The sequence below is a fragment of the Podarcis muralis genome, chromosome 2 (assembly GCF_964188315.1).
Source record: "Podarcis muralis chromosome 2, rPodMur119.hap1.1, whole genome shotgun sequence".
NCBI lineage: Eukaryota > Metazoa > Chordata > Lepidosauria > Squamata > Lacertidae > Podarcis > Podarcis muralis.
Window position 1 is genome coordinate 98099727 of NC_135656.1, and position 26445 is coordinate 98126171.

The window sequence follows — 26445 nt, forward strand, 5'->3', positions numbered from 1 at the left end:
ATGATGTTTCCAATGGTGCAGAAAGAACACAGCCATAGTTGTGCTCTGGTTGGCTGTGTGGCTCTGAGGAAGTTTGGGTCTCTGTGTTTTAGTTGCTGTATATTGAACCTTCTTATGCACTAGGCCTGAGTCTTATCTGAAGGAGGAGGAGGAGGAGATGGTTGCTGTTTTCATTTCTATACCACTTTATACTTCTAAGAAAAGAAATCTCAAAGCGGTTGACAACCTACATTACAACAGCAAACAAAACAATCCAGAAGAGGAGTTTTGGATTTGATATCCCGCTTTATCACTACCCTAAGGAGTCTCAAAGTGGCTAACAACTTCCTTTCGAATCCCTACGACGGGGTGAGCTCCCGTTGCTCGGTCCCTGCTCCTGCCAACCTAGCAGTTTGAAAGCACGTCAAAGTGCAAGTAGATAAATAGGTACCGCTCCAGCGGGAAGGTAAACGGCGTTTCTGTGTGCTGCTCTGGTTCGCCAGAAGCGGTTTAGTCATGCTGGCCACATGACCCGGAAGCTGTCTGCGGACAAACGCCGACTCCCTCGGGCAGTAAAGTGAGATGAGCGCCGCAACCCCAGAGTCGTCTGCGACTGGACTTAACGGTCAGGGGTCCCTTTACCTTTACCCTAGTGTTATCTTTAATACTATTCAGAGGCTGGGACATGCAGAGCTCTTTTCAACAATAACATGCAGATACTAACCCTTATCCTTTCTTCCATCAGTCTAGTGCTAAAAATCTCCCAATGCTGCTTAGGCTATTATTATTATTATACTTATTAGAACCTGACTTTTCCCAAACCGGGGCTCAGGGCACTAAGGCTTGTAAAGACTTATCTTGAGTATATAGAACATTGCTGCTTGAGAGTGAGAAGAAAGGATTTGACTTCCTTTAACGTGGAGCTCAGGGCTGTTTTTTCAGGGGCAAATTCTATATGGTAAATTTTACCTATTGAAGCTGGTCTCAGCAGCCTGGAGCAAATACAGCTTTCTGAATCTAGGAGGATGGGGTGGGGTGGGGAAGAGATTACAGAAAACCAAGCAGTTTGACCCTGAAGTACACAGGCTGGTTCACTCCTGAGCAGAGCTGCGTTGGCACCAACCAAGTTATCTAAATCTATCTGCTTAGCGCAGCAGTGGCAATCTTCTATATTTGAACTAAGGGGTGCCATCATTATTAGGCTTGTGAGGAAGATTTCAAGCACTAGAATGGAAAGAGGATGGGGAAGGGAACAATGCAGCTTGCAGGAACCAAACTATGGGATGCCACAAAGCAGTTACATTGGTGCTAGGATAACTGGTTGCAAAATGCAATTACCTCTCCTTGCCCTCCACCCTTGGCTCGTGTTGGGAAACCCCAGAACAAATTTAGGGGGCACAGGGAATCTGTGTTGCACAGTCATTGTGCTAACACAGGGGTGCCCAAACTTTTTTCAAAGAGGGCCAGATTTGATGAAGTGAACGTGTGTGAGGGCTGACCAAACTGAGTTTTTTTTTTAGGATTTTACCCCAGGACATATACTGCCACGGGGGCCAGATTAAATCGACCGGCGGGCTGGATTAGGCCCCCAAAATGGACTTTGGACATACCTGTGCTAACAGAACTTTGTTGAGTACCACCTACATGTGAATGCTCAGTTTTAATACCAGACCACAGCCTTCCAGAAATGTGCTATGAACTTAAGACAATATTCATGCAAAACAATAAAAAACAAAACACCGGAACCGATCATATTTGAACAGGTTTATTATAAGAAAAATTAACATGACATTAAGTAAAAATGCAAAAATTGTGCAATTATGGCAAAATGTTTAAAAAATCCACACATTTGCCCTCAGAGGACTACAGTACTTCTTACTAACATACCTGAGCACTGAACTTCTGATGTCAATTCTAAACAGGTTTTGGAACACAAGGAGTTTTGATATTATGCAAACTACATGCACTGCACACACAACAAAGCCAGCTGTAGTTGGGTAGGGGAGCAGCCCATCAGGCACTACCACCACACAGCACCACTTTTATTTCTGTGAGGCAAAGCAGTGGAGAATGCACTTGGCGGAGTGTTTCTTCAAATCAAAAAGTTTTGGAATAAAACTTGGATCGTTTTTCCAGCCTGTTTTCCAAAAAAAAAAGAAAAAAAAGAAGTAGCATTTTAAATGGAAAAGTAATGTCTCAAGAAGCTAAGCTAGAAGAACAATAAAAAGGGCAGATAGATCAAACATAGCCTTGCAGAGTTGAGCACAATTACAGTTTTGCCATCTGTTCTCATGCTGTGCAGGGTTCGTTTTAAAATCAGATTTTTAAAAAAGCAAGTTTTATACTGGCAATTTTCACTAGATAATTTAGAAGCATGTAAACAACTAAAATGTCTTGGTTAATATTAACTGCTTAAATTATTCATGCATAAGACTCAGTGTATTTTACCCCCATGGCAAAAAAATCAAGAGTTATCTTTCAAGCGCGCTACGACCAACCCCCCAACCCCCCAGTGTGAATGGTTAGACAAAAAAGATCTTTGTATTTAGTGCAGATAAAAATGAAAATTAAGAACAAACCTACTGCAGAATTAACCACAGCATATTCTATACATCACATGACAGGGTCATTTGCTAACTTAAACTATTTTTTTAAAATTTCAAGTCAGATTGACATTTCTACTAAATAAATACAGGAGATTGTCAAAAAGCAGCAACAAGTCTTGTAAAGATTTTCAACAGAACTTTTTTTTTTTTTGAAAGACACATAACACCTTCTTTGTAAAAAATAAAATACTAACAACTTTTATGGGAGGGTGCTTCAGAAAGTTTGCAGCTAAGAGGCTTACAACAGCGCAAATATAGCCAACTAAGGATTAAGAAAAGTGAAATATGTGAAAGCAACTGGATATGTGTGAACAGTATCCCCACCATTAACTTCTTTCAGAATTTAGTCACAGCAACTATGCTTAAGACATCGAAGCCTTAGCCTTTTAGAGAAGCACTTGAACTTGCATCTAAGGCATTAGACTGACTGCACCTTACCATTTGAAGCATTGGCTTCATCTTAAACTATCAAGGGAACATTTCACTGTCCTTCATTCTTTTTCCATCGCTATTTCTTAATAGCATGGGCACACAAGACAGCCTTGTCGTGCTGAATGGAAACTGCTAAGCCATTCAGACACACTGCAGTACCAATTCACATCTCCAGTTGGCTACACAGAGACTAAGGTGCAGATTAGATGCTGTAGGCATACAGACTATTTTGCACGCAGTTCTGCAGCACTGCTACTCCACGGATTAAGCATCATTGTGGCAATGTAGAGTTATGAACTTTTGCAAAGAAAAGTGAAGAAAAGCATTAGCTTTTTAGTTACCCAGCCTATATCGTTTACTAGCCTGACATCTCAATGCTGTTAAAGAGAGACAACAATGAGGAAAAAAATATAAACACATCATGACAGATGCGCACATTTTGTCTCTTATGTTCAGGTCACTGTACCTCGAGCACGGTACATAAAGAAACCCAAAGACAAAAGGCTTCTTGCTGAATCTCTGGAAGATGAGGTATGTAACAGAACGAGGCTTTATTGTCCTTTCAGTTTCACAGTTGTGTTCAATGTATTGTGCAAGATTTAAAACGTACAAACTCAAGTGGGATCATGTTAGCACAAACGAGTTGGGGATTGCAAGTTGATACTTACTGAATATTCTAAACGTAATCTCTTTAAACCACAGTTTCACTGACATGCGTATCTATAAAGTCAGAAATAGTTATCATCCTTGGGTATAAGGCCGGTCACCATCTTTCAAAGTGGAACTTAAATTGAATCAAGATGAAAGCAGGGCATGTTTCATTCTTGAGCAACCATACTCCTCAACCTGTTCTCCCTGGCAAGGTATCGCCAGTAAGAGGTCTACTATTAATGCTCAGATCCTAAAGAGATGTTAACAAATCCTTAGTCACTCCAAATGAAAAGCTAGAAAGTCTTCTTAGACCTGGTCTGTACTTGACATTAAGCCAGTAAAAGAAAAATATCAACTATGGCTTAACATAAATGAGCAGCATGCTTGTACATGGAGCTGATGCAGTGCTTCTTTTATTCTTCCCCCATTTTCACAGTGCTGCTGGTAAGCAACCTAGAGTTATTATAACAACTGAAGAAAGGCTCCTTGTTTTCTTTCCTCCAAAATAAAGCAGGAGTAGCAAGCCAGTAACAAAACGTTGGCTTCCAATTGTTTGTTTGTTTAGAGAGAAACCGACCAGCAGCCCAGGTTTAGACATCATTACAAACTTGCCTCCCAGTAGCACCGCAGGAGCTCACCAAATGAAATGGCAGAGTGCTCATTCCAATTAAGCCAGAGTTTATTTTTAACCATGGTTTAAAACACCAGGGCTTTGTCCCAATGTACTGGATTCTTACTCTGTTCCAAAAGCTTTTATGTCTGGACTTCCTAAAGTGGCTACCCTTGGAGCACAAGGAAAGCTCAGTAGTGCAAACTTTCACATTATTCCACAAGTAACTGGAGTGCTTAAAATCAGGCAACAGTTAGAAGGATCCAACGGTACTAGCAAAAGCCAGAACTGCTTCTACATTAAGCTGACTGGGGGAAACCATTGTTTCATGAGAATTTGTCAGCTGCAAAGACAAGCACATGCCAAAACAGCAACAGAAGGAAACATAAGGTGATGAGTTAATATGCCATATTTTTGAAGGATGGCTCAGTATCATTTTCTCAACAGCCAGCTCTCACACAATACAATCTTATGCCTGTTTACGTGGAATTAAGTTATTCCATGTTCAATGGGGTTTACTCCCAAGTAAGTGGGAAAATAAGTGCAGCCTAACTCAACTTATTATGGATGACAAGAGATGTCACAAACTACACTGTTAAGTCTTACTGGAGGGTGGGCAAAAAAGTGCATTCAGCGCTTAACCTTCTAAAAGCTGCAACAACTCTCCCCAAACTAACAGACATTAATACTTTGCCTATCCTTATTCTATGCAAGAACAAATTTCACAAGATAAAGTCAAAATAAAATAGAGGCTCACATACAAAGCACTAAGATACATGCTTAAGACTAGAGACATTAATACTAATGGAGTGCTGTAAATTAGCAGTCCCATTTGACCCATTTCAAACTTACAAGTGTTAAAAATGTGCTAGCACCATTGGGTTTAAGCCCTTTATGGAGTGACCAATGTGTTCAACTGCTTTTGAAGCTATACATTTAATTGGCAGAAAATGGTTCTTCTGATGCCACTGGAAGTTCAAGAGTAGACAATCACACACACTAAAACTCACAGAAAAGGAGTGATGCAGCCACCTAATGGAGGCGTTTTTCAAGGTGGTAGCTCAAGTTCTGCTGCAAATTTTGATATTTCTGCAGTAGCTACCATAATTTATAAACATAAATATTTCAGTACCTTTATACATATGGAAGAGGTAAAAGGACCAGGAACTTGTCTATTTAGTGTCACTGAATCTAAAACAGCAAACTAGTGATATTGCCTCAGATTTTACCCGTATTTTAAATAAGTCACTTCAAACTTGCTCTCTTCACTTCAGCTATTCATGTTAGATTTTGCTCTCTGCGTTACCCCAATCCACCTACTCTTGCTTTTAGTCAAACTGTCACTCTGAAACAACATGATCAAATGACTCTAGCAAAGAAAATGCTGATAATTGCACTTCGTAACCCACACCTTTCACCGCAGGAAAACATCCATTAGGAAACTAAACTACTAATTCCCTTCTCCCCACTGCAACCTTTAAAGAGCACCCATCCCCATGTAAAAAAACCAAAAAACAAGCCACCAACCATTTCAGCTCACATTAAATACTGACAGAATTGAATTGGTTTTTTTCTTTAAAAACAGATTTTTCTGCTACCATTAAATACCAAAGTACTAAGGCCTTTTACCAATGAAAGGAGGAGGGGGTTGGGGACAGAAGAAGTCAAATAACTTTCTGAAGACACTGTGGATACAATTTAGCAACAGCACATTCAAAATGACGTCCAAGATCCCAAAGCTTATCTGGGGTTTCATACACCTTCTGCCACTGGTCAGTAACTTCATCGTACTGATAAAGAGAATTCTTCCTGCTGGTTCTGAAGACGTGTTCTTCAACAGTGACTTGAGTAGCTCGGACAAACAAATGAAGTTTATTTTTGAGGACGACGAGTTTAATGTATGGATTGATGGACTGGTCACATGGGAAATCCCTCTTTCGAGTCCACTTGTTCAACTCAATGTCGTAGGCCTCTACGGTAAACATACGCTGATGGTTTCCACAGGTTCCAGCAATATAGTAGATGGAGTTGTTGTAGACAGCTGCCAAACCCTGGATCCTAGGCACAGTCATAGGAGTTAGGAAACCCCAGTAATCTTTTCGAGGATCATAGCAGAGAAAAAATTCTCCTAGGGAGAGAAAGGAAGAGAGACCAAAGCATAAGAACTTACAGTTTGCTCTATTATGACAGTGGGCCAAGTCCAGAATAAGAGATTTCCCTTTCTGGCTTTCCAAAGGACATCTCATCACAATGTCACCCTAGCTTAAGAGTCTCAAACTTTTAATGCATTTTAAAAATAGAATTATTATAGGACTCCACAAAAAATGCTGCTTTTATGTTAGATATCCAAATATATACCTAATGCAACCCAACAACAGAGGGCTACAACTTTCAACATCCCCAACTATCAGCCATGCTGCCAAGGCCTGTTGAGAGTTTGGAGGGCTACAGGTTCCACAGTATTGCTTCATACAGTGATAAAAAAAACAAAAAGCAGCCCATCCAATTTCCTAGATAGGCTTTTCTGACTATCTAGGAAGCTGGATGAAACTGAATTTAAATAGTTAAATTTAAACTAAAATAGTAATTGTTATGCTTTCCTTATATATTAAACATGCTGGTGAAAACTCATTTATCCCAATTTAAGAGGTGAGTTGCATTAACTTAGATGACAATCTTTAATGGGCTACCTAAATACCACTGAATTCCATGAACACTGCTGTTCATTAAAACCAGTTATCAGCTTTGTCCACTACAGAGAGCTGTCCATAGCAAACCTATCTGAGTGGTGTGCACTGCCATACTTCCCCATGTAGAACTTAATTAGGCAGAAAACAGTTAAGATTTCCACATTAATTCACTTTCAGACATGTGACTCCTAGAACAGCATGCATTTTGCTGAAACTCACAGGAATATCACCACCAACATCATCATCATTTGGGATAGCTTAGTCAGTAGAGCATGAGACTCTTAATCTCAGGGTCATGGGTTAAAGCCCCACGTTGGGCAAAATATTCCTGCATTGCAGGGGGTTGGACTAGATGACCCTTGTGGTCCCTTCCAACTCTACAGTTCTATGATTCTATGATCATCATAATCGTGCCTTTTACCTTAAAGTCCCAGGACAGATTGCAAAGAGTACAGTATTGAAAACAGTTTAAAACAACTTCAATCAATAATACCAGTGCAATAACAGTTTGGGTAAAGCTAATACATTGACAAGATAAACCATGCTTTCTAAAGACATTTACATCAACCTTTGGCACTCCATCAAGCTTTTTACTTTTTATTCTGTTCTACGTCTACTTATTTCAAGTCTCTTTGTGCTGTTTCACTGCAGATTTAACAGAGGCTGATAATAGCTACTTTCCCACTTGCCTGGGAAAGTTCGAAATACTCCAGGTTAACAGGTACTGACCCAGAGTCTCTATTTTGGAGCACCTCTCCAGCAAGGTCTAACCTCTTTGTATCAAAATCAGGCAAATTAGCTTTCAGTACACATGTAGATTATCTAGCTCAGACATAGGCAAACTCTAGCCCTCCAGATGTTTGGGACTACAATTCCCACCATCCCTAGCTAATAGGACCAGTGGTCAGGGATGATGGGAATTGTAGTCCCAAACACCTGGAGGGCCGGAGTTTGCCTATGCCTGATCTAGCTGTACTTTCTTTGTCAGAAACTTTCCAATTTGTTTTGTAAACCACATTTCCAAGTGTTTCCTACCATTGGTAGATGTCCTTTGAATGTTTCCCAATTGAAGTGAGCCCTTTATCTCATTTAATTTCTTGACTCCTGCTAACCTGAGGTTCCCCCATTGGCAAAGCCCCGCTACTAATGGGGATAAGTTGTGTGGCATTTAAGTAGAGCACAGGCAGAGAAAAGAGACTGATTAATATTATTATTTCACTTGTAGGTTTTCAAGAGTCTGATTAGAGGTTTTATTTTCTGCACCTTTTTTTGCATAAGTGTGACTATTCAGCAGGAAGGACACTTTTCTTAGGCTCAGAGGCCCTCTAGAGTCTAAACCATTACTTGACATGTTCTCAGGCAGAGCTGCAGCAATAAAACATTTAGTATTTTGAACAGGAAGGACATTTAAATGCAACACCCTCCTATAAAATAGTTCTCATCAAGTTTTAAAATGGTTTAAGTTTAAAAACAGTTTGAGGGTTCTAGCAATGCTTGCCCTCTGGTATAAACTCTCTCGACTCCCTTTTTTGCAGTAGGGAGGGGGAATTCGAAGTGAAATTTGCTCAATATAGGAAAAAATGCCAAAGTATTATTTCTTTCTGATTATGAAGCCTCTTTACCTTCTGTTATGCACCAACTTGTTATATATGGCAAGATATCTGGATTCACTGTTAACTTCACCAAATCTGAGTTTATGTATATGTACACCCCGCCAAACCTACAAATGCACTGGCACAAACAACTGGCCTGAATCTCTGTAATATCTACTTTAAATACCTGAAAGTGAATATACCTAAGAATCTATCAAAACTAGAAAAAATGAAGTTTACTGCCTTGATAAAAGAATTCACAATGCTCAAAAAAATCATCTAAGTTTACATTCTTGTGGGTGGGTAGAGTTTCTTTAGCAAAAATGATGCTCTTACTGCACAATCTTTCTTTATTCAGAGCTTAGCAATTCATTTCTCACATTAATTAATTGGCCAAAAAATACTAAATTTTATTCATGCAAACCAGAGACCTCAACGACCTCATAAACCCCTTTATAATCAAGAAAGTAGGAGGTAAAGCAATACCTAACCTAAAAAGGTAAGGACTTTGCTCCCTTACGTACGTAAATATTCTTTTGATTTTACAAGGCTCAGACCAGGTCCCATGGTTAAAAAAGGAGGATGATACGTCAAGACTTTATGCATTCACTCCCTTATCAGAAAATGAACAAGAAAACATCAGAAGACATTATTAACCCATTTCTAAAATCAGATTTGACCATATGGGAGACTGAAACATTTACCTTTTGATTTCCTTTAGTCCCAAGAACTCAACATTCTTCATTGTGCACAGCAGCCAAATCAGGCTCATTTGAAAAGTGGGAAACAGTGGGATTATATAAACTCAGAATCTTCTACATTTATCAAAAGCCCTTTACAGCTCCAAAAATAAATTTTATATTGGGAGATATACCAGGTGGCTGGTTGGAGATACACATTATAAATTTTCTAAATCAGCCAAATATAAGGATTCAAGCATTACACAGCTTAAGTAGTTTTGAGCAACTACTCAACTCAACCAACCTTCTGGGAAGGGGAATCAACTTCCAACTATATAAAATCCTCACACAATTGACTACCCGACTTCTTACTTCATGAAGACTAAAATGGGAAAGAGATTTTTGAGACTTAGAGTAAAAACTCTGGGAACAAATTTGGAATAAGCTACCATTTGGCTCCATCTCAATTAGAACTCGAGAAAAGCACATCACTGGTACATGTGCCCAGACAGATTATATGGACTTAATCTTAACTCCAATACTTTGCCACCTCATGAGAAGAGAAAACTCCCTGGAAAGGACCCTGATGTTGGGAAAGATTGAGGGCACAAGGAGAAGAGGACGAGATGGTTGGATAGTGTTCTCGAAGCTACCAACATGAGTTTGACCAAACTGCAGGAGGCAGTGGAAGACAGGAGTGCCTGGCGTGCTCTGGTCCGTGGGGTCACGAAGAAGAGAAGAAGAAGAGTTTGGATTTGATATCCCGCCTTTCACTCCCTTTAAGGAGTCTCAAAGCGGCTAACATTCTCCTTTCCCTTCCTCCCCCACAACAAACACTCTGTGAGGTGAGGCTGAGAGACTTCAAGGAAGTATGACTGGCCCAAGGTCACCCAGCAGCTGCCTGTGGAGGAGCGGAGACGCGAACCCGGTTCCCCAGATTAGCAGACTACCGCTCTTAACCACTACACCACACTGGCTCTCAACGAAGAGTCAGACACGACTAAATGACAACAAAATCTTAACACATCAACCTCTGCTGGCAAGAATGCAATTTATCTTGCTCTCTAGTACACGTGGTGGTTTTGCCCCCAAATTATTCCCTTTTGGGAAAAAGTTCTTCAAACAATTAATCAGATGTTGCAACAAACGCTGCAACCAGACCCAAAATTAGCCCTACTTTCTTAATTTTACCCCCTAGATTAAGAACGTAACCAATAAAAACCTCATCCTCCATATATTAAATGCAGCTAATTACTTTAAATGCAAATCTTTTTGAAGCCTCGATTTCACAAGTATGGGGCATCATGCTTATGGATAAATTAACCATTTAACAAAAGGAATATTGATCTGGGACTCACACCTTCCACACAACATGGTAGCCTTTTGTTAACTTTGTTAAGACAATTGAACTTGGTTTTCACCCTCCATCTACTCATGGAACCTCATATAGACACTTTCATATTATTGCCTTTCTTGGAACGTCTAAAACGGCAACCATCAGCTGGTATTTTTCTTTCTTTTCTGTACAACCGCTAAGTTCTGTTTTCCTTATATGGGTATGTTTTATTATTTGAAATTAAAAACCAGTTTCAAAAAATGAAAGATGGGAAACCTTCAGCTGGAGGTTGTCTGCACTCTTAACTTTCATTATGGCCCATGGACAGATATGATGGAAGTGCTAAACCAACATCCAGAGGGCCATTGGTGCCCCACCCCTGACCAAGTATGAAGGCAGCCCTGTTTAGGGAAGTTTTTAATATTTGATGTTTTATTCTGTTTTTAATCTGTTGGGAGCCGCCCAGAGTGGCTGGGGAAACCCAGCTGGATGGGCAGGGTATAAATAAATTATATTATTATTATTATTATTATTATTATTATTATTATTATTCAGGTCAAGGAAGAATGAGAAGTATTTGTCTAAATGTATTTCACCTAGTCCCAGGCAGCAGCCCCACTGTAATAGATAAACACAATTTCCCAGGAATTCTGCTTCTTTTTCAACCCTTTCCACCTCACTACAGGAACCACCTCACTACAAACACTTTGCATAATGTTAGAGTACAGAAGAGGTGGGACTGAACCAGATTTTATCAGTAATAGGGACTTAAAATGTTATGTGCTACGAGTCCTCCAAGACAGAAAGGAAGCTGCAGTACATCTACCTGACCTTTTTTTGCCTGCCCTGCTATTGTCTCTCTTTGAAGCAGCACAATAAAGCTAGGGGGGGGGAAGGGGGGGGACTGCTGATGTCAAGTGTGGATCCATTTAAAAAGGAGCATCAAGTCCCATAAAAATGTCAGATGCATGTTATCCTACTATTAATTTCAGCCATTTTCACCATCCCATTTCCACACACACTCTCATCTTGTTATATTATAGGTCTCCATGAATCTCCAGAACACTCCTACCAAATCCAGGGATTTCCTGGATTAACTAGGTTTGCTTCAATATCAATCACAAGGCTACTCTAAAAGCCATTTCTATAGAGGCAGCCTACCAAGTGATTTGAAACAGAGAAATTCTATTTAAGCCAAGGGTTTGGTGACTTGAGGAAGGCTGCTCTGTTGGTAGGGGCAGCACTGGGGTATATATGCATAAGAAGGATCGGATGGATGGATGGAAGATAGGCAAGCAAAGAGGATGACTCGTTTATTCCTTCCCACCCATAACTAATTATTGCTGGCTACCCTTATTTATGAATGTGCATATGAACTTAGAAAAATGTGGCACAGATTAGAAAGAATACTTGGGGGGGAGTGGGAGCAGAAATCACCTGGCCACAGTGATCCATGCGATGGTCACCTCCAGGCTTGACTACTGTAATTTGCTCTATGTGGGGCTGCCCTTGAAGCTGTCCCAGAAACTCCAGCGGGTGCAGAATGCTGCAGTGAGGCTCCTCACGGGGTCTCTGCCATGGGAGCATATTCACCCAGTGCTTTTCAAGCTGCACTGGCTCCTGGTGAAGTACAGGGTCAGATTTAAGGTGCTGCTTTTGACCTTTAAAGCCCTTCACGGCCTAGGACCCTCGTACCTACGGGACCGCCTCTCCCGGTATGCCCCACGGAGAGCCTCAAGGTCCATAAATAGCAACACCCTAGTGGTCCTGGGCCCTAAGGAAGTTAGATTAGCTTCAACCAGAGCCAGGGCCTTTTCAACTCTGGCTCCGGCCTTGTGGAACGCTCTGCCTCATGAGACCAGGGCCCTGCAGGATCTGATTTATTTCCGCAGGGCCTGTAAGACAGAGTTGTTCCGCCTGGCCTTTGGCTTGGAGCCAATTTTATTCCCTCCCTCTCTTTTTTTTTTCTTTTCCTTCTCCTCCTGCGATGAGGCATTTTAATGAGGCATTTCAATATTTTAATGTTGTATTTTAATTTTGTTTTAAGTTGTAATCATTCAACTTGTTTTTATTATTGCTTGTTAGCCGCCCTGAGCCCGGCCTTGGCTGGGGAGGGCGGGGTATTAATAATAATAATAATTATTATTATTATATTCAGAGGCAAGTGCTGCATAGAAGATCCAGAATTTCCTTATACCCAGTGATGCAAGGTTTCTGGGAGGAAAAATCTCAATGCAAATTAGGCTAAATTGCATAAGATAATATGCGCTGATAATTTTCTGAGGCCCTAGAGAGTGACCTAATTTAGTGTGTTTTACTTGCATTTAACAAAGAAAGCCAACAACTTTGTACTCCCACACTTGTATAATACAGTTGTACCTTGGAAGTCGAACAGAATCTGTTCCTGAAGTCCGTTCAACTTCCAAAGTGCGGCTTCCGATTGGCTGCAGGAAGCCCCATTGAACGTTCAGCTTCCGAAAGAACATTCGAAAACCGGAACACTCACTTATGGTTTTTGATTGGAACATTCTACTCCCAAGGTGTTCGGGAGCCGAGGTATGACTGTATTTTATTTGCAACTGGCATCCAATCACTGTTACTAATGAACTTATGAAATGGAATATTTTCCAAGGAAAAATTAAGCACTAGAGAATTCTTACAAATTGTCCATTTTGGCAAATGTTCCACCCCCACATCACTGCTTATACCTAATCTGACTAGTCTTTTCTGAATGACAGTAACTTCCCAGGTCCTCACACAGTGACAGGTCTTTGCCAGCCTTGCTACCCAAAGTCCTTTTCACTAGTATTGTTAGGAAGTAAATCTAGGACTTTCCACATGCAAGCCATGTACTCAGCCACTGAGCTATGGCCCAGTCAATGACGCTGCTCATGTTTCCTAAAATCATTCACTTTGTGGTGTGGACAGCAATCCCAGTACATTCTACCATGACTCTTAAATAATGCAGTATGTTGTAACATCAACTACACACAATACCATTTTTCTCCTCCATCAAGTAATAACTACTGGCAGTATGTGTCAAACCAATGGTAAGCCATGGATACAAACTAGTATTACCTAGTATTACCAAGATAAAAAAGCAGGCAATACATAGGTCACCGAGTAATTAACTTCCCTTTGCCTACAGTTTAGGTGGACATAAGTAGAAACTTTCCTTTATACAAGCTATAACCCTCAATAAAGTTATTCAGAAGTAAAGGCCTGAATGAGAATTTTTCTGTGAAAATTTCCACTTGTAGATGCTCCCACACATATACCGCAGGGACACAAAGCATCTTACCCTGTAAAACATAGATATTGTCTTTATATTCCACAGCATTATGAAACTCCATTGCTACAGGCATTGGACAGACAGCTGTCCAGCAGTTCTCTCGGCCATCATAACACTCCACAGATTTCAGGGAGTTGCGCCCATCTCCTTCATACACCCGACCACCTATTGCATACAATTTACCACAGCAATGAACCAGTTTGCAGCCTATTCTGGCACGAAGCAGTGGAGTCTTAGGGATCCATCTATTGCCTGAATGATCATACATCCAGAAGTCACTTTCTGCCCTGTGGTCTATGGAGACCTCACTGCTGCTTGGTCTGTACCCTCCAGCAATGTAAATGTCATTGTCGGGAGACACAAGAATCCCCACTTCCCGCAAATCATTGGGTGGTTTGCATAGTTTGAACACTCTCCCTGTGACGGAATCTAAACAAGGCACTGTTTGCTTCTTTCCTGAGTGTTTGTGGGCAGCATCAAAGCAGATGATCATTTCTGAAGCAGTCATTCCAAGCCGTTGGGTATAGCCATTGGCACTACTTTCTCCTTTCTGTACACAGTTTTGGGCTATAGCCTGTGCAAACATGGGAGGAATTTTCTCTACGAATGCTTCATCCAACAGGGGCACGCGGATGCATTTGGCAAAAATTTCCGGCAAGTGGACTTCTCTTTTGTTGGGTTCATGTTCAAACCATCTGATAATGCTTTCATAGACATGCTCTTCCTTGTCAACGTTTAAATCATTGCTGTCCAGGATGCTTATGAGTTGGTCCTTCCTCAGTTGGAGAAACTCTTGTTCTTTGGTGACACTCAGGAACTTTTTACGAATGTAATCTTGTGAGCTCACTTTCAGTTCCTGATGCCCATAATGATCAGCAAAGATAAACACTCCAATGGAGTTCTGAGGATCCAAATGACTGATCATGTATTTAGCACACTGGTCCTGGATAGAAGGGATCTGGAAGATACTAGCTGCAGTGAACAAAGCTTGGACATTGGCCTCTGTCAGTGTTACTCTGGAGGTATATGCATAGTTCAGTACTAAATGCATGGACTCTGCTTCAACACCAACAATCCGAACTTCTTTCTGGGTACTCTCAGTAAGGCCACTAGTGAACATTGATCTACAAAACAAAAATGTGCAGAGTTATTTATAAGGAACTACTGTTAACATGCCAACAGTAAGCTAATCTTTGTATTAGCAATTACCTAATCAGTTTGGTTTTTGTAGAACACAAGACACATTTCTAAATCTTAGATTGCTGGCTCAAACAATTTACTCAGACAACTGAACAGACTTCTGACTTTTATTGAGCCACCATCCACTGATGGTATACAAATACACATGCTATTGCTCAGGGCAGGGATTGCAACACAAGTCAAGCAAGGTTTCTTTTGCAACCACTGCAGTGAATAGCTATATATTATATACCACCTACGTTGCTGTTCCCAGCAGTTCATGCTAAATAGTCTGACTCCTGTGGTAATGAATTAAATGTTCTGCCATAGTTGCATATTGCAGCAATGCAACTTTGTGAAGCTGCATTAGCAGACCACAACTACATACATGACCAGAGTAACTGCCTATCATAGACAAGCAGCCACACCCACACTGCCAAGCCTAGGTTCAGCACAGTGAATGACCCTACAGAAAAAGAGCCTCCCACCCCTGATTTAAACGATTAAGTTAATAAAGTTCTTAAGCATACAAGCAGTTTCTACTGTTCCAAGTTGGATTAGTTTTGATGCAATATAAAATACTCACGGGGCTTGAAATAACCAGTTTTGCCATTTTTCTTCCACTGAGGATACCCACAACTTCCTTGAGCTAGGAAGTGTAAGGAGGTAAAAATGGACTGAACTGATTTTCTGTGTAACAAACATTCTTGTAGGAGGAGCTAGCAGGCATAATTCAGCTTTGTTGAAATTGCCTAAAGTCATCTTATTTTGAAACTGTTGACTTTAGTCTGTTTCAACATAATGGGCAAAAAGGGGAAGAAACAGAAAAGAGGCTTCCAGCCACATACCTCTTTTTTAGGGATCAAAAAGAAGAAGGGGGGAAAGGGAAGCTCTCAAAACTCTCAAAATTGGTATAGCAAACTTAAGGGCAGACACACTTTCCCAGGCACAAAGAGCCAATGGTGCAAGTAACAAGTAGGAACTAGGGTGCAATGGGAGAGTTCTATAGTTTGTACTTTACTTACATGGTCCCCATTTACTCAGTTGCCTCATTTCATCTCCTTTACTTCATCAGCAATTTCAGACTGGACAGGAATAATGCATTCCTGTTTGTCTGCAGTTTCACTCAGTGACAAACCCATGAAGGGACAGAGAGAAATGTGGTAGCACTGGTGCAGAACCTGAAACTGGCCAGAGATCTTGGGTCTGTTTTGGTTTTTTCTACACGGATATACCTTCTCCAGACTTTTAGAGTGGTAGAACAGCTTGGTGGACAAAGGAGGAGACCCTATTTTCCCTAACGGAAAGCAGCCCTTGGCATATTTTTCTTGGTTTATGTTTGTTGCTGTTCAGTCAGAAGTCTTATTTTTTCACGTGCTATGACCTAACAACTTAGCACCATAAACAAAGCCTAGGCATGATTTCTGTCAACCAGGCAACTGTCTTTCCATTCTTCAGCATAACACAGTGGCATGCAAAGTTTGCTGGAATGCAGGCAAATATAGTTCCATTCTTCTAAGCATGTGCAATATTTTTTTAAATAGTGTATTTGTTCGCCTTTGGGAAGAAGGGCAAGATATAAAATCTAAATAAATAAATAAATAAATAAATAAGGCTATGTTCACTGTTGCAACCTATCTGAAATCACATTACACCAGCAACCAATTATAATTGCCCAAGAAACTCATTACTTTTAAGCCAAAACTGTCAATGATTTATTTTTGTTTTCAATGTATTCATTACATAAAAGGTAAAGGTACCCCTGCCCGTACGGGCCAGTCTTGACAGACTCTAGGGTTGTGCGCCCATCTCACTCATGAGGCCGGGGGCCAGCGCTGTCCGGAGACACTTCCGGGTCACGTGGCCAGTGTGACATCGCTGCTCTGGCGAGCCAGAGCCGCACACGGAAACGCCGTTTACCTTCCCGCTAGTAAGCGGTCCCTATTTATCTACTTGCACCCGGGGGTGCTTTTGAACTGCTAGGTTGGCAGGCGCTGGGACCGAACAATGGGAGCGCACCCCGCCGCGGGGATTCGAACCGCCAACCTTTCGATCGGCAAGCCCTAGGCGCTGAGGCTTTTACCCACAGCGCCACCCACTAAATAACCCAACAGAAGAACTGAATACCACCTCTGTATTGCCAGTTCCATACCTGTCAGATTTAACATTTCAGTTGTGATCACTATACATTTCCCTAGTGGCAAAAGTAGACCTCCGGATATAGGGCAGCATATAAATTCAATTAATAATAATAATATTAATAGCGGCCTCACTCTGAGCATAATACAAGGCCGAATGTCCAAGGCTGTAAAGCACTCTTGCAAATTAGCAATACTTCATACATTTATAATACCACAGTCTACCTCATTTATTCAACTGGTTAGCAGAACATCTGCCTGGAGAATAAGTTTGGTGAAAATGAATAAATCACATTTCATATTGATATGGAAACATGATTAATCAATCCAGAAGTTTGTAATGCACAATCCTCTACTGCCATTATTCCTAAACCTTAAACGAATGTCTGCACATTAATATTGAATGCAAAAGCTAAAATATAATGCATGGAACATTAACACAATGCATTGCTCTCAAAATGTACCTGAAGTAAGGACTGATTGCAGCAAGAACATTCCGATGACAAGAAAAAGTTTTCCCATGATCTACTTCCACCACAATATCTGTCAGCTGTCTTTCATCATACATTGCTTTGAGCTGCTGGAGAATGCTACAAGCATGGGAGGGATCCATCCCAACGCTGGCTGTGCTTGAAACAGGAGTTCCATTCAATATTTGTGAGAACTTGCTCGGTTCTGGTAAAACATTGAAACAAATAAAACTTAGCACAGAGTAAAAAGAGAAGACTCACAATCTTCTTGCACGTTTTCATGGATCAAGAAACGAGTCGTATTTTATACGTTATGAACACTAGTTCTTACACCTCGAAGGTGACAGGAGCAGATTATTAAGATGCCTTCCCAAGACTTCACACAAGCTACAACACATACTAGGCCTTACAGATTTCTTTTTTCATCAGTCACCTTGTGGTAGAATTCCATACATCTCTTAGGCAAGAGATTCAGTACACATTAAACCATGGTTTAACATCACATGGATGAGCATGAACAAGCCCAAGCAAAGCATCAGCCTTGCACACTCCCACCCACTCACATCCCTGATACAACAAGAACTGCAACTTTTGGAAGTTTCACTTTTCAGTGATCCCAGCTTAGTGCCACATTCGAACCACACATCTTTTAAAGTGAACTCTGGTAAATTTAGTAACACACCAGCTTCTTAACCCATCAGCACTTCACTGATTTAGCATCAATTCAAAGGTTGGCAAATGGTTTCTTCAAAGTACTATTCTGTGAATTTTTTTAAAATTAAATTCCTGTACTGAAAGAACTGAAACCATTGTGGACTTTCATTTCTTCTTAAATTTGGGCACCCCTTTCTTAATTTTTTAAAATCATATTTGCATGGTAGCAGTGCTACTTTTGCAACCCACTTCAGGTCCGGCAGCAACACAACAGTTGGTCCTGAGGGACCAACTTAAGAGGGCTCAATTGTTTTTGTACTTATCCCAGTGTATCTGTAACTGAAACACTCACAGACTTCCAATAACCACACCAACTGGAATTGAAAGCTGTTTTATATATTGGACATAGTGACACTTTCTCAACAGAGAATGGGCTGGATGAATTTTCTACAACTTTTTAAGGACATGCCAGTTGCCTCACATCAGCATCTAACAATAGGATTAATTAAGAGGGCTAAGCTTCCATTATTACAGAACGACCACAAAACAGGCATTAAGAACATACTACGCCATGCAAAAAAATTAAAAAATTAAAGGTGCTCTATAATAATGAAATCTCATTTTTGTTTTGAAAGCTACAATTTTAACCATCCACAAAAATTTCAGAGGAACACTTCAAACATCTTCTTCATCCTGTCCCCACAGAACACCAGAGTTCTTAGGGTTCAGATTTAGATTGAATGAAACCAGGGTCCATTCTTCCCATATATTCAGATAGTATGAACCAGTAATCTTCAGCTGGTGAACAGGACTATGCAATAAATCACAATATGTTGAATTGTATTGAAATAACATCGTGGTAAGTGTTTCAACAAGGCAATATACCATTGAACAAAAGCTGAAGAGTTAACAGCTTCCCACGGGGTAGCTCAGCTGAACCATACCTTGCAGATAATTTGCAGGCACTGTCTCCAGCATTTTTTGTTCTCTCCCTCCACCCTCCTACCAATAAAAAATGACAATAAGCCCTCACACAAACCAGCAAACTCTTTCAGCTTCACCAGTATCTTTCCACTTAGAGCTCAGCTAATCATGCAGAGCCTGCAAACAATTCCACAGCTAGACAATCAAAGAGGCAAAGTAACCAAAGAACTGGAAAGCACTTCTTTCTTTCCTCACCAGTGAAAAAAAGAGGAAGAGTTTTTATTTTTATTTTCTGGAGGTGTTTATGTTGTTGGTTCCCCCTATATAGCTTTCTTCCATATTAAGAAGGGTGCTTTTCTGAATGTAAAGGAGACTCGCTTGCCCTCCCTCCCTTTGATAAAAAGGGAGAATTGGTGGGATGGGGGCTTTTGAGGGGGCCTTCTGGGGGGGAATGGAGGGAAGAAGATTTAGCTGGCTGCCTTATGCTGAAATGGGAGGTTGGGCACTGTGTGAGAATGATGAGGAGGGTATTTTCCAGTAAGCAGTGAAAGCAAATGTGTGTCTACTCACAAGCAAGCCCTACTGAATTCAATGGGGCTTACTCCCAGGAAAGTAAAAGTATATTTAGTTGAACTCAGTGAGACATGCATGCAGATTCCACGTAGACCTCTGAGTGAGGAAACAGATGCAACTTGACTAGTAAATCACTTAAACTACTCATAAATTAGTTGAAAATATAATATATAGAAGTTTATTTAATATTTTTATTAAATCTACTACTTCCTTACATTTTAAGGCCCTCCACCACTCCAGGGAGCCTGATGAAGGCCCTCAGCTGCTGCAGGGAAGTGTGGCGCACCCTCTGTGAGGAGGTACAGCGGGACCCTCTGCTGCCACGGGGAGGCACAGCAAAGCCCGCTGCTGCTGCGGGTAAGCAGGGCACACCCTCCACCGATGCAGGGAGGTATGGCGAGACCCTCTGCCACTGCAGGGAGGCATGACACGACCCTCCATCACTGCATATATTGTGATATAGGTGAAAAGGTAAAGGACCCCTGGATAGTTAAGTCCAGTCAAAGGCGACTATGGGGTGCGGTGCTCATCTCGCTTTCAGGCCGAGGGAGCTGGCGTTTGTCCACAGACAGCTTTCCGGGTCATGTGGCCAGCATGACTAAACCGCTTCTGGTGCAAGGGGACACCATAATGGAAACCAGAGCGCACAGAAATGCCGTTTACCTTCCCGACACAGCGGTTCCTATTTATCTACTTGCACTGGTGTGCTTTCGAACTGTTAGGTTGGCAGGAGATATCATGAAATTTAGCTAGTGATATATTGTGATGTTGAAAACAAGATATCACCCATCCCTACTGGTGAAACAGGATCCATTCATCTGACCTAAGGTGGGTGCAAAATTAGAGCTACCACAGTACAAATTTAATATAGAAAAGGTCCCCAAATGCATGTCTGGGCTAAAGGTGAGTCCCAAGTCTGAAAAGGTTGAGAACTACAGCTCTAAACAATTTTTAAAAATCACTCCATAATTATTAATCACTTTACACAAAGCAGTCAAACAAGAATCTCAACCCCTCTCATGCCTTCAGCTAAAATGAAGGTTGTACAATATATACTTGGGAATGAGAACATTATGAGACTCTAAAACAATGTAGATCTACTGGATGTATTCACTTCACTATGACTGCATTATTTATCTGTGCCCTACCATTCATTCATTTGCTGTTTACAATGCCCAAGTCATGAATATGTTTTCCTATTTTCATTAAAAAAAACTTTTTCTTCATAAGCGGAAGAACTTAGAAATTGTAACTAACAAAGTAGATCAGCAGAATTAGAAATTGTAACTAACAAAGTAGATCAGCAGAATTAAACACCTGACTGATAAACACAGGAAGATGCCTTATACAAAGTCAAAACAATGGTCCACCTATAGGCCGAATTGCTGTCATCAAGATGAATGTATTGCCTAGAATGCTGTTTTTATTTCAGACATTGCAGATTGTGGACAAGATGGACTGTTTCAAGAAGTGGCAGAAAGACATATCTAAATTTGTCTGGCAGGGCAAAAAGCCCAGAATAAAATTTAAGATATTAACTGATGCAAAAGATAGAGGGGGGTTTGCCCTGCCGGACTTAAGACTGTACTATGAATCGGCAGCTTTTTGCTGGTTGAAAGACTGGCTACTTCTTGAGAACACGGACATTTTGGATTTGGAAGGGTTTGACAATAGATTTGGTAGGCATGCATATATATGGTATGACAAGGTAAAAATGCATAAAGGCTTTAAAAACCATATTGTCAGGAAAGCATTATATAATGTTTGGATGAGGTATAAAGATCTATTGGAAAGTAAAACTCCCAGGTGGTTATCACCAATGGAAGCCAAAGAAGTGAAAAAACTTAATATGGAGTCTAAATGGCCAAAATACTGGGAAATTTTAGAGCAAGATGAGGGAAAAATCAAACTACAGAGCTATGAAAAATTGAAGTTTAAGGTACGAGACTGGCTTCACTATTATCAAATAATGGAGGTGTTTAAACAGGACAGGAAAATTGGCTTCCAGATGGAGAGGTCAAAACTAGAAACAGAACTGTTAGAACCCAATACTAAGAACTTGTCAAGAATGTATAATTTGCTGTTGAAATGGAATACACAGGATGAAACGATGAAATCAGCCATGATCAAATGGGCACAAGACATCGGTCATGACATTATGTTTGCCGACTGGGAACAGTTATGGACCACCGGTGTTAAGTTCACGGCATGTAATGCCTTAAGAGAAAATATTATGAAAATGATTTACAGGTGGTACATGACCCCCGTCAAGCTTGCAAAAATTTATCATTTGCCCAATAATAAATGTTGGAAATGTAATGTGGCTGAAGGTACCTTTTACCACCTCTGGTGGACCTGCCCGAAGATTAAAGCCTTTTGGGAAATGATCTATAATGAAATTAAGAAAGTCCTTAAAAGGACCTTTCCTAAGAAACCTGAGGCTTTTCTCTTGGGCATGGTGGGCCAATTGGTGTTAAAGAAGGATAGGACTTTTTTATGTATGCCACTACAGCAGCAAGGATCCTTTTAGCAAAGTATTGGAAGACACAAGAACTACCCACGCTGGAAGAATGGCAGACGAAGGTGATTGACTATATGGGACTGGCGGAGATGACTGGCAGAATCCGTGACCAGGGAAAAGAGACAGTGGAAGAAGACTGGAAGAAATTTAAAATATATCTTAAAAATTGTTGTAAAATTGAGGAGTGTTAAGATGTCAAGGAGTTGGCAAATAGAGAATTGCAGCTGTAATCAATAAGTTAAAGAAGAACTTAAAAGAAATTGAATTGAATAATTAGTTAATTGGAGGAGTTGCTGAAGAAATGTAAAACAAGGATGCAGAAAAGGGGAGGTATGGGGAAGTCCGGGAAGTAAGGTGTATGAAAATAAGATTATGAAGTTATACATGTTTATATGTTTGTATGTCTGTGTATTGTGTATTGTTTGTTTTTATTTTGTGTTTGGAAAACCAATAAAAAATTATTTAAAAAAAAAAACAATGGTCCACCTAGCTTAGTATTGTCTACTGATTGGCAGCAGCTGGAACTCAACTGATGTTTAGGGGCCTTTTCTCGAAAATAATCAATTTCCATGGGGGATGCGGCCAGTTGCTTAATCTCCATAAACCTTGCACTCTGTTGTACTCATGCTCTGTCCCTGGACTTCCCAGTAGTATCTGAACAGCCACTGTTAAAAGTAGAATGCTGAAACAAGAACCTTGGCCTTGACTTTTCTTAAACTTAAAAGAACTACTAATTCCTTCATCATGGCAAACTAAGCATTTCTGTCAAAGCCAAAGACACCATGTTCCTAGCTCCTGCACTGCTAATTTTTTTTAAAGGGGGGTTGGGGACAGGGATAAGATGTTTGTACTGAGGCAACTAATACTAGGGCAAGGCGATTGATGTAATGGTATCAGTTTGTAATCCCCAAAATCAGGAATTTGTATTAAGTGCAGCAGAATACATTTTTAAAACCCCAACAGGCCATAACAAGACCTCCCCAGGCATTATGTTTGCTTGTCTTCCTCATATTTATTGAAAACAGATAGCCTGATTATAAGGTTGGAAGCAAGAGTTGGGTTTTCTTACCTTACTCCTCTTTTATCTTTAGCTCCAAGACAGAGCTCTCTGTGTATTGGTAGAGTTTCCAAATGCTTAGATACAAGTATCCAACCCATTAAGAGTACAGTGGTACCTCGGGTTAGGTACTTAATTCGTTCCGGAGGTCCGTTCCTAACCTGAAACTGTTCTTAACCTGAAACACCACTTTAGCTAATGGGGCCTTTTGCTGCTTCTGGAGCACAATTTCTGTTCTCATCCTGAAGCAAAGTTCTTAACCCAAAGTAATATTTCTGGGTTAGCGGAGTCTGTAACCTGAAACATATGTAACCTGATATGTATTACAGCGGTACCTCAGGTTACAAACACCTTGGGTTACAAACTGTGATAACCCGGAAGTAGTACCTCGGGTTACAAACTTTGCCCCAGGATGAGAATGGAAATCACGCGACGGCAGCAGCAGGAGGCCCCATTAGCGAAAACACACCTCAGTTTAAGAACGGTTTCGGGTTAAGAACGGACTCCCGGAACAAATTAAGTTCGTAACCTGAGGTACCGCTGTAATAAATGATTTGCAGTTTTGGTTCATAATTAAAGCTTTAATCATATGCCACTTCTGTACTATGAGAAACAATTCTGTACTGGGGAAGCAAACCTGCTTATGATTTATCACCACTCAATGCTGGCTAGAGCAAAACTTCATATGGATTGGAAATGGGCTAATGTTTGTAACCAACTGACAAAAATAAAATAAAAGCCCTGAAAGACCTATTATGCATTTTACCTCTGTGATAAGATCTTAAAAAAACTGACATAAATTGCATTTAATCTAATTATCTTTAAAATCTATGCCACAACCATTAGTACATAACGAAAAAAGACGACCAAGCATAAAAATCTTGCAAGGAGTGCCAAGAAAAGTAACAATTAAGCAACCTTTTGTTAAAGCAACAAAGCAAGCAGAATTCCCAGAGGGGAAGATTGGGTATTTAAACATATTACAAATCCCATTCTACTATCAAAACACTCTTAATCTGGATACTTCTGCTTCCACTATAAAGTCTGAGAATTCTTACATGGTACTTCACCTATCTCTTGCACAGTAACTGACTTATCCTGCCCAAGTTTTACGTCTGCTGAGACAACCACTCACACAAACTTTCAGTCTTTGAAGTTCTGCCCTATCGACCCCTACAAGGCGCCTCTGAAGAGTTTATTCCTGATCTCTTCCAGCATTTGTGGGTCAGGGCTGGTTTTTGGGAAGATCTCTCTGCCTTGCAAATTTTTCATTCAATATTTTAAGAAGATGGCTGGTGTCAATTTGTATGCTATATTGTATTGCTTGAATACCACATGTGGCTGAGGAAATTCAGCCAGATGGGCGGGGTACAAGTAATAACGTTGTTGTTGACCTTTTGGGAGCCTTTTTCTTCAAAAAGTGGGACAGAACTTTAACATGAGTTCACAATTGCCTGTTCTTGGAAAGCCATCCTACAATGGAGACAGTTTGGAAGGTGTTCTGCGTGCCCAGAAAGTGCAGCTTGAAATCACAGCCAATCTTCATGATATAGTTGGGGGTTGGGGTTGATAATGCTTGCCAAGCAACTATGGCAACTGCATTTTGTAGATTCTTGACAATAACTGAACAATGCCTTTTTTTTTTACACATAGATATGGCTAAGCTGTGCCTTTAAGAACTAACTCACAAAGGTTTCTCATGTTTAGCAGCAATTTATTTTATTTTATTTTTTAAGAAATGTATCTGGGAATTCTGCATTTGATAGTGAATTCATCTACAGCCTCAGATAAGTGTCTAATCATTTAATGACATCTAGTGCACTCACCACAGGTCCTCCCTGTTTCCACATACCCCAGGACCCTACAGAGGAAACATATCTTCAAGCTACTTAACTCAATTTACATGTACATTCATAGCACAGACACACTGCATATTGACAAAGTCCTATGCATTTCAGCTATACATCCTCCAAATCCAGACCCTGTTGCTCACAGACACTGGCATGTGCACGCCAGAGATAAGAGATGTTTGGAGAGGCTCCTTCTAATTATTATCCTTTTACCTCACCCCAGCACCCCCAGCCCTCCTTCCTACACAACAGGAAGCGATCCCTCTTCCAAGATGGCACCTGTGGCGAGTCAGACCCCACCCACGCCCACCCCAAAACCCAAGGGCCACTTATCCGATTCAAAACTGCCGCCGTCCTACCCACACAAATGCTTAAATGAATTAAAAACCTGCCTAACTAACTGGGGCTGCTAACCTACAAACACTTACCTGCCAGAAAGCCCTAGTGAGCACAGTGGGGCCTATTTCTGAGTAGGGGGGACGTGCATAAAGCTTCTTGGCTGACACCTCCCACACTTGTCTATACCCAGCTAATAACACACACACACACACACAGCACAAGGAAGTGCCATGGGCGCTGATGCGTCTTAAGTTGACAACCCTTCCCAGCACATTTGGACTTCGCAAGTAAAATAATAATAATAATAATAATAATAATAGCCAACAACACCAATCTCACAAAGACTCCCCCCCCCCACACACATATAATCAGCAACGCCCCCCCACTTTGGTGCACCCCCACCCCCCGCAATACCCTTGCAATGGAACTGCTGCCCGGCCCCTCCCAGCAGCCAGGCCTCGAAAGCCCCTCGCGGACTACCTCGCGCGCCCACCTACCCCCCCCACGCCCCGCCCCGCCCCACGCCAACCGCCTTCAGGCCCCGGCCCAGCTGCGCCCACCTCCCACGGCAGCCATACTGCGGGGCGGGCGAGGGGAAAGGTGAATGGGTGGGCCCACCACGAGGCTGAGGGGGGGGGAGGAGGAAGAAGAAGGGGGCTTCTCTCTCTCACACACCCACCCTTTATTGGCTTCCTCGGCTACCCTCCCGTCGAGAGCGCCGCCAGCGCGGCCTCCAGTCGGCTCCGCCAAAGGACGGGCTCCCCCGCCCGCCCTACTTCACAGACACGCCGCACGCTCGCGAGCGCGGATTGGCCGGCGAGCGCTCGGTCGCCGCTGGGAGTTGTAGTTTTAATATGTGTGCGCGCGCGTGC

At 41.3% G+C, this 26445-nt stretch overlaps 1 protein-coding gene across 3 annotated transcripts; it reads right to left on the reverse strand.

Annotated features, from left to right (window-relative positions):
* Positions 1-1728: 1728 nt before the first annotated feature.
* On the reverse strand, positions 1729-26398 carry KBTBD8 (kelch repeat and BTB domain containing 8). 3 transcript variants are annotated; one of them, XM_028719450.2, is made up of 4 exons: positions 26253-26398; positions 17650-17860; positions 13878-14992; positions 1729-6406 (listed from the first exon to the last, which is right to left on the reverse strand). In XM_028719450.2, the coding sequence occupies exons 2-4, from the start codon at positions 17796-17798 to the stop codon at positions 5943-5945; spliced, it is 1728 nt and encodes a 575-aa protein (XP_028575283.1). In that variant the 5' UTR covers positions 17799-17860; positions 26253-26398; the 3' UTR covers positions 1729-5942. The 3 variants fall into 3 exon arrangements, with proteins under 3 accessions (XP_028575283.1, XP_028575282.1, XP_028575286.1); XM_028719449.2 differs by lacking the exon at positions 26253-26398 and adding an exon at positions 26134-26185; XM_028719453.2 differs by lacking the exon at positions 26253-26398 and adding an exon at positions 25988-26050.
* Positions 26399-26445: the final 47 nt, after the last annotated feature.

Coding starts and splice junctions, on each gene's coding strand:
- KBTBD8 (XM_028719449.2), bottom strand. Junction 14,993..17,649: donor GCAATCAGTCCTTACTTCAG/GTACATTTTGAG, acceptor TTTGTTTTGTAG/ATCAATGTTCACTAGTGGCC. Junction 6,407..13,877: donor CAATATCTATGTTTTACAGG/GTAAGATGCTTT, acceptor TTCTCTCCCTAG/GAGAATTTTTTCTCTGCTAT.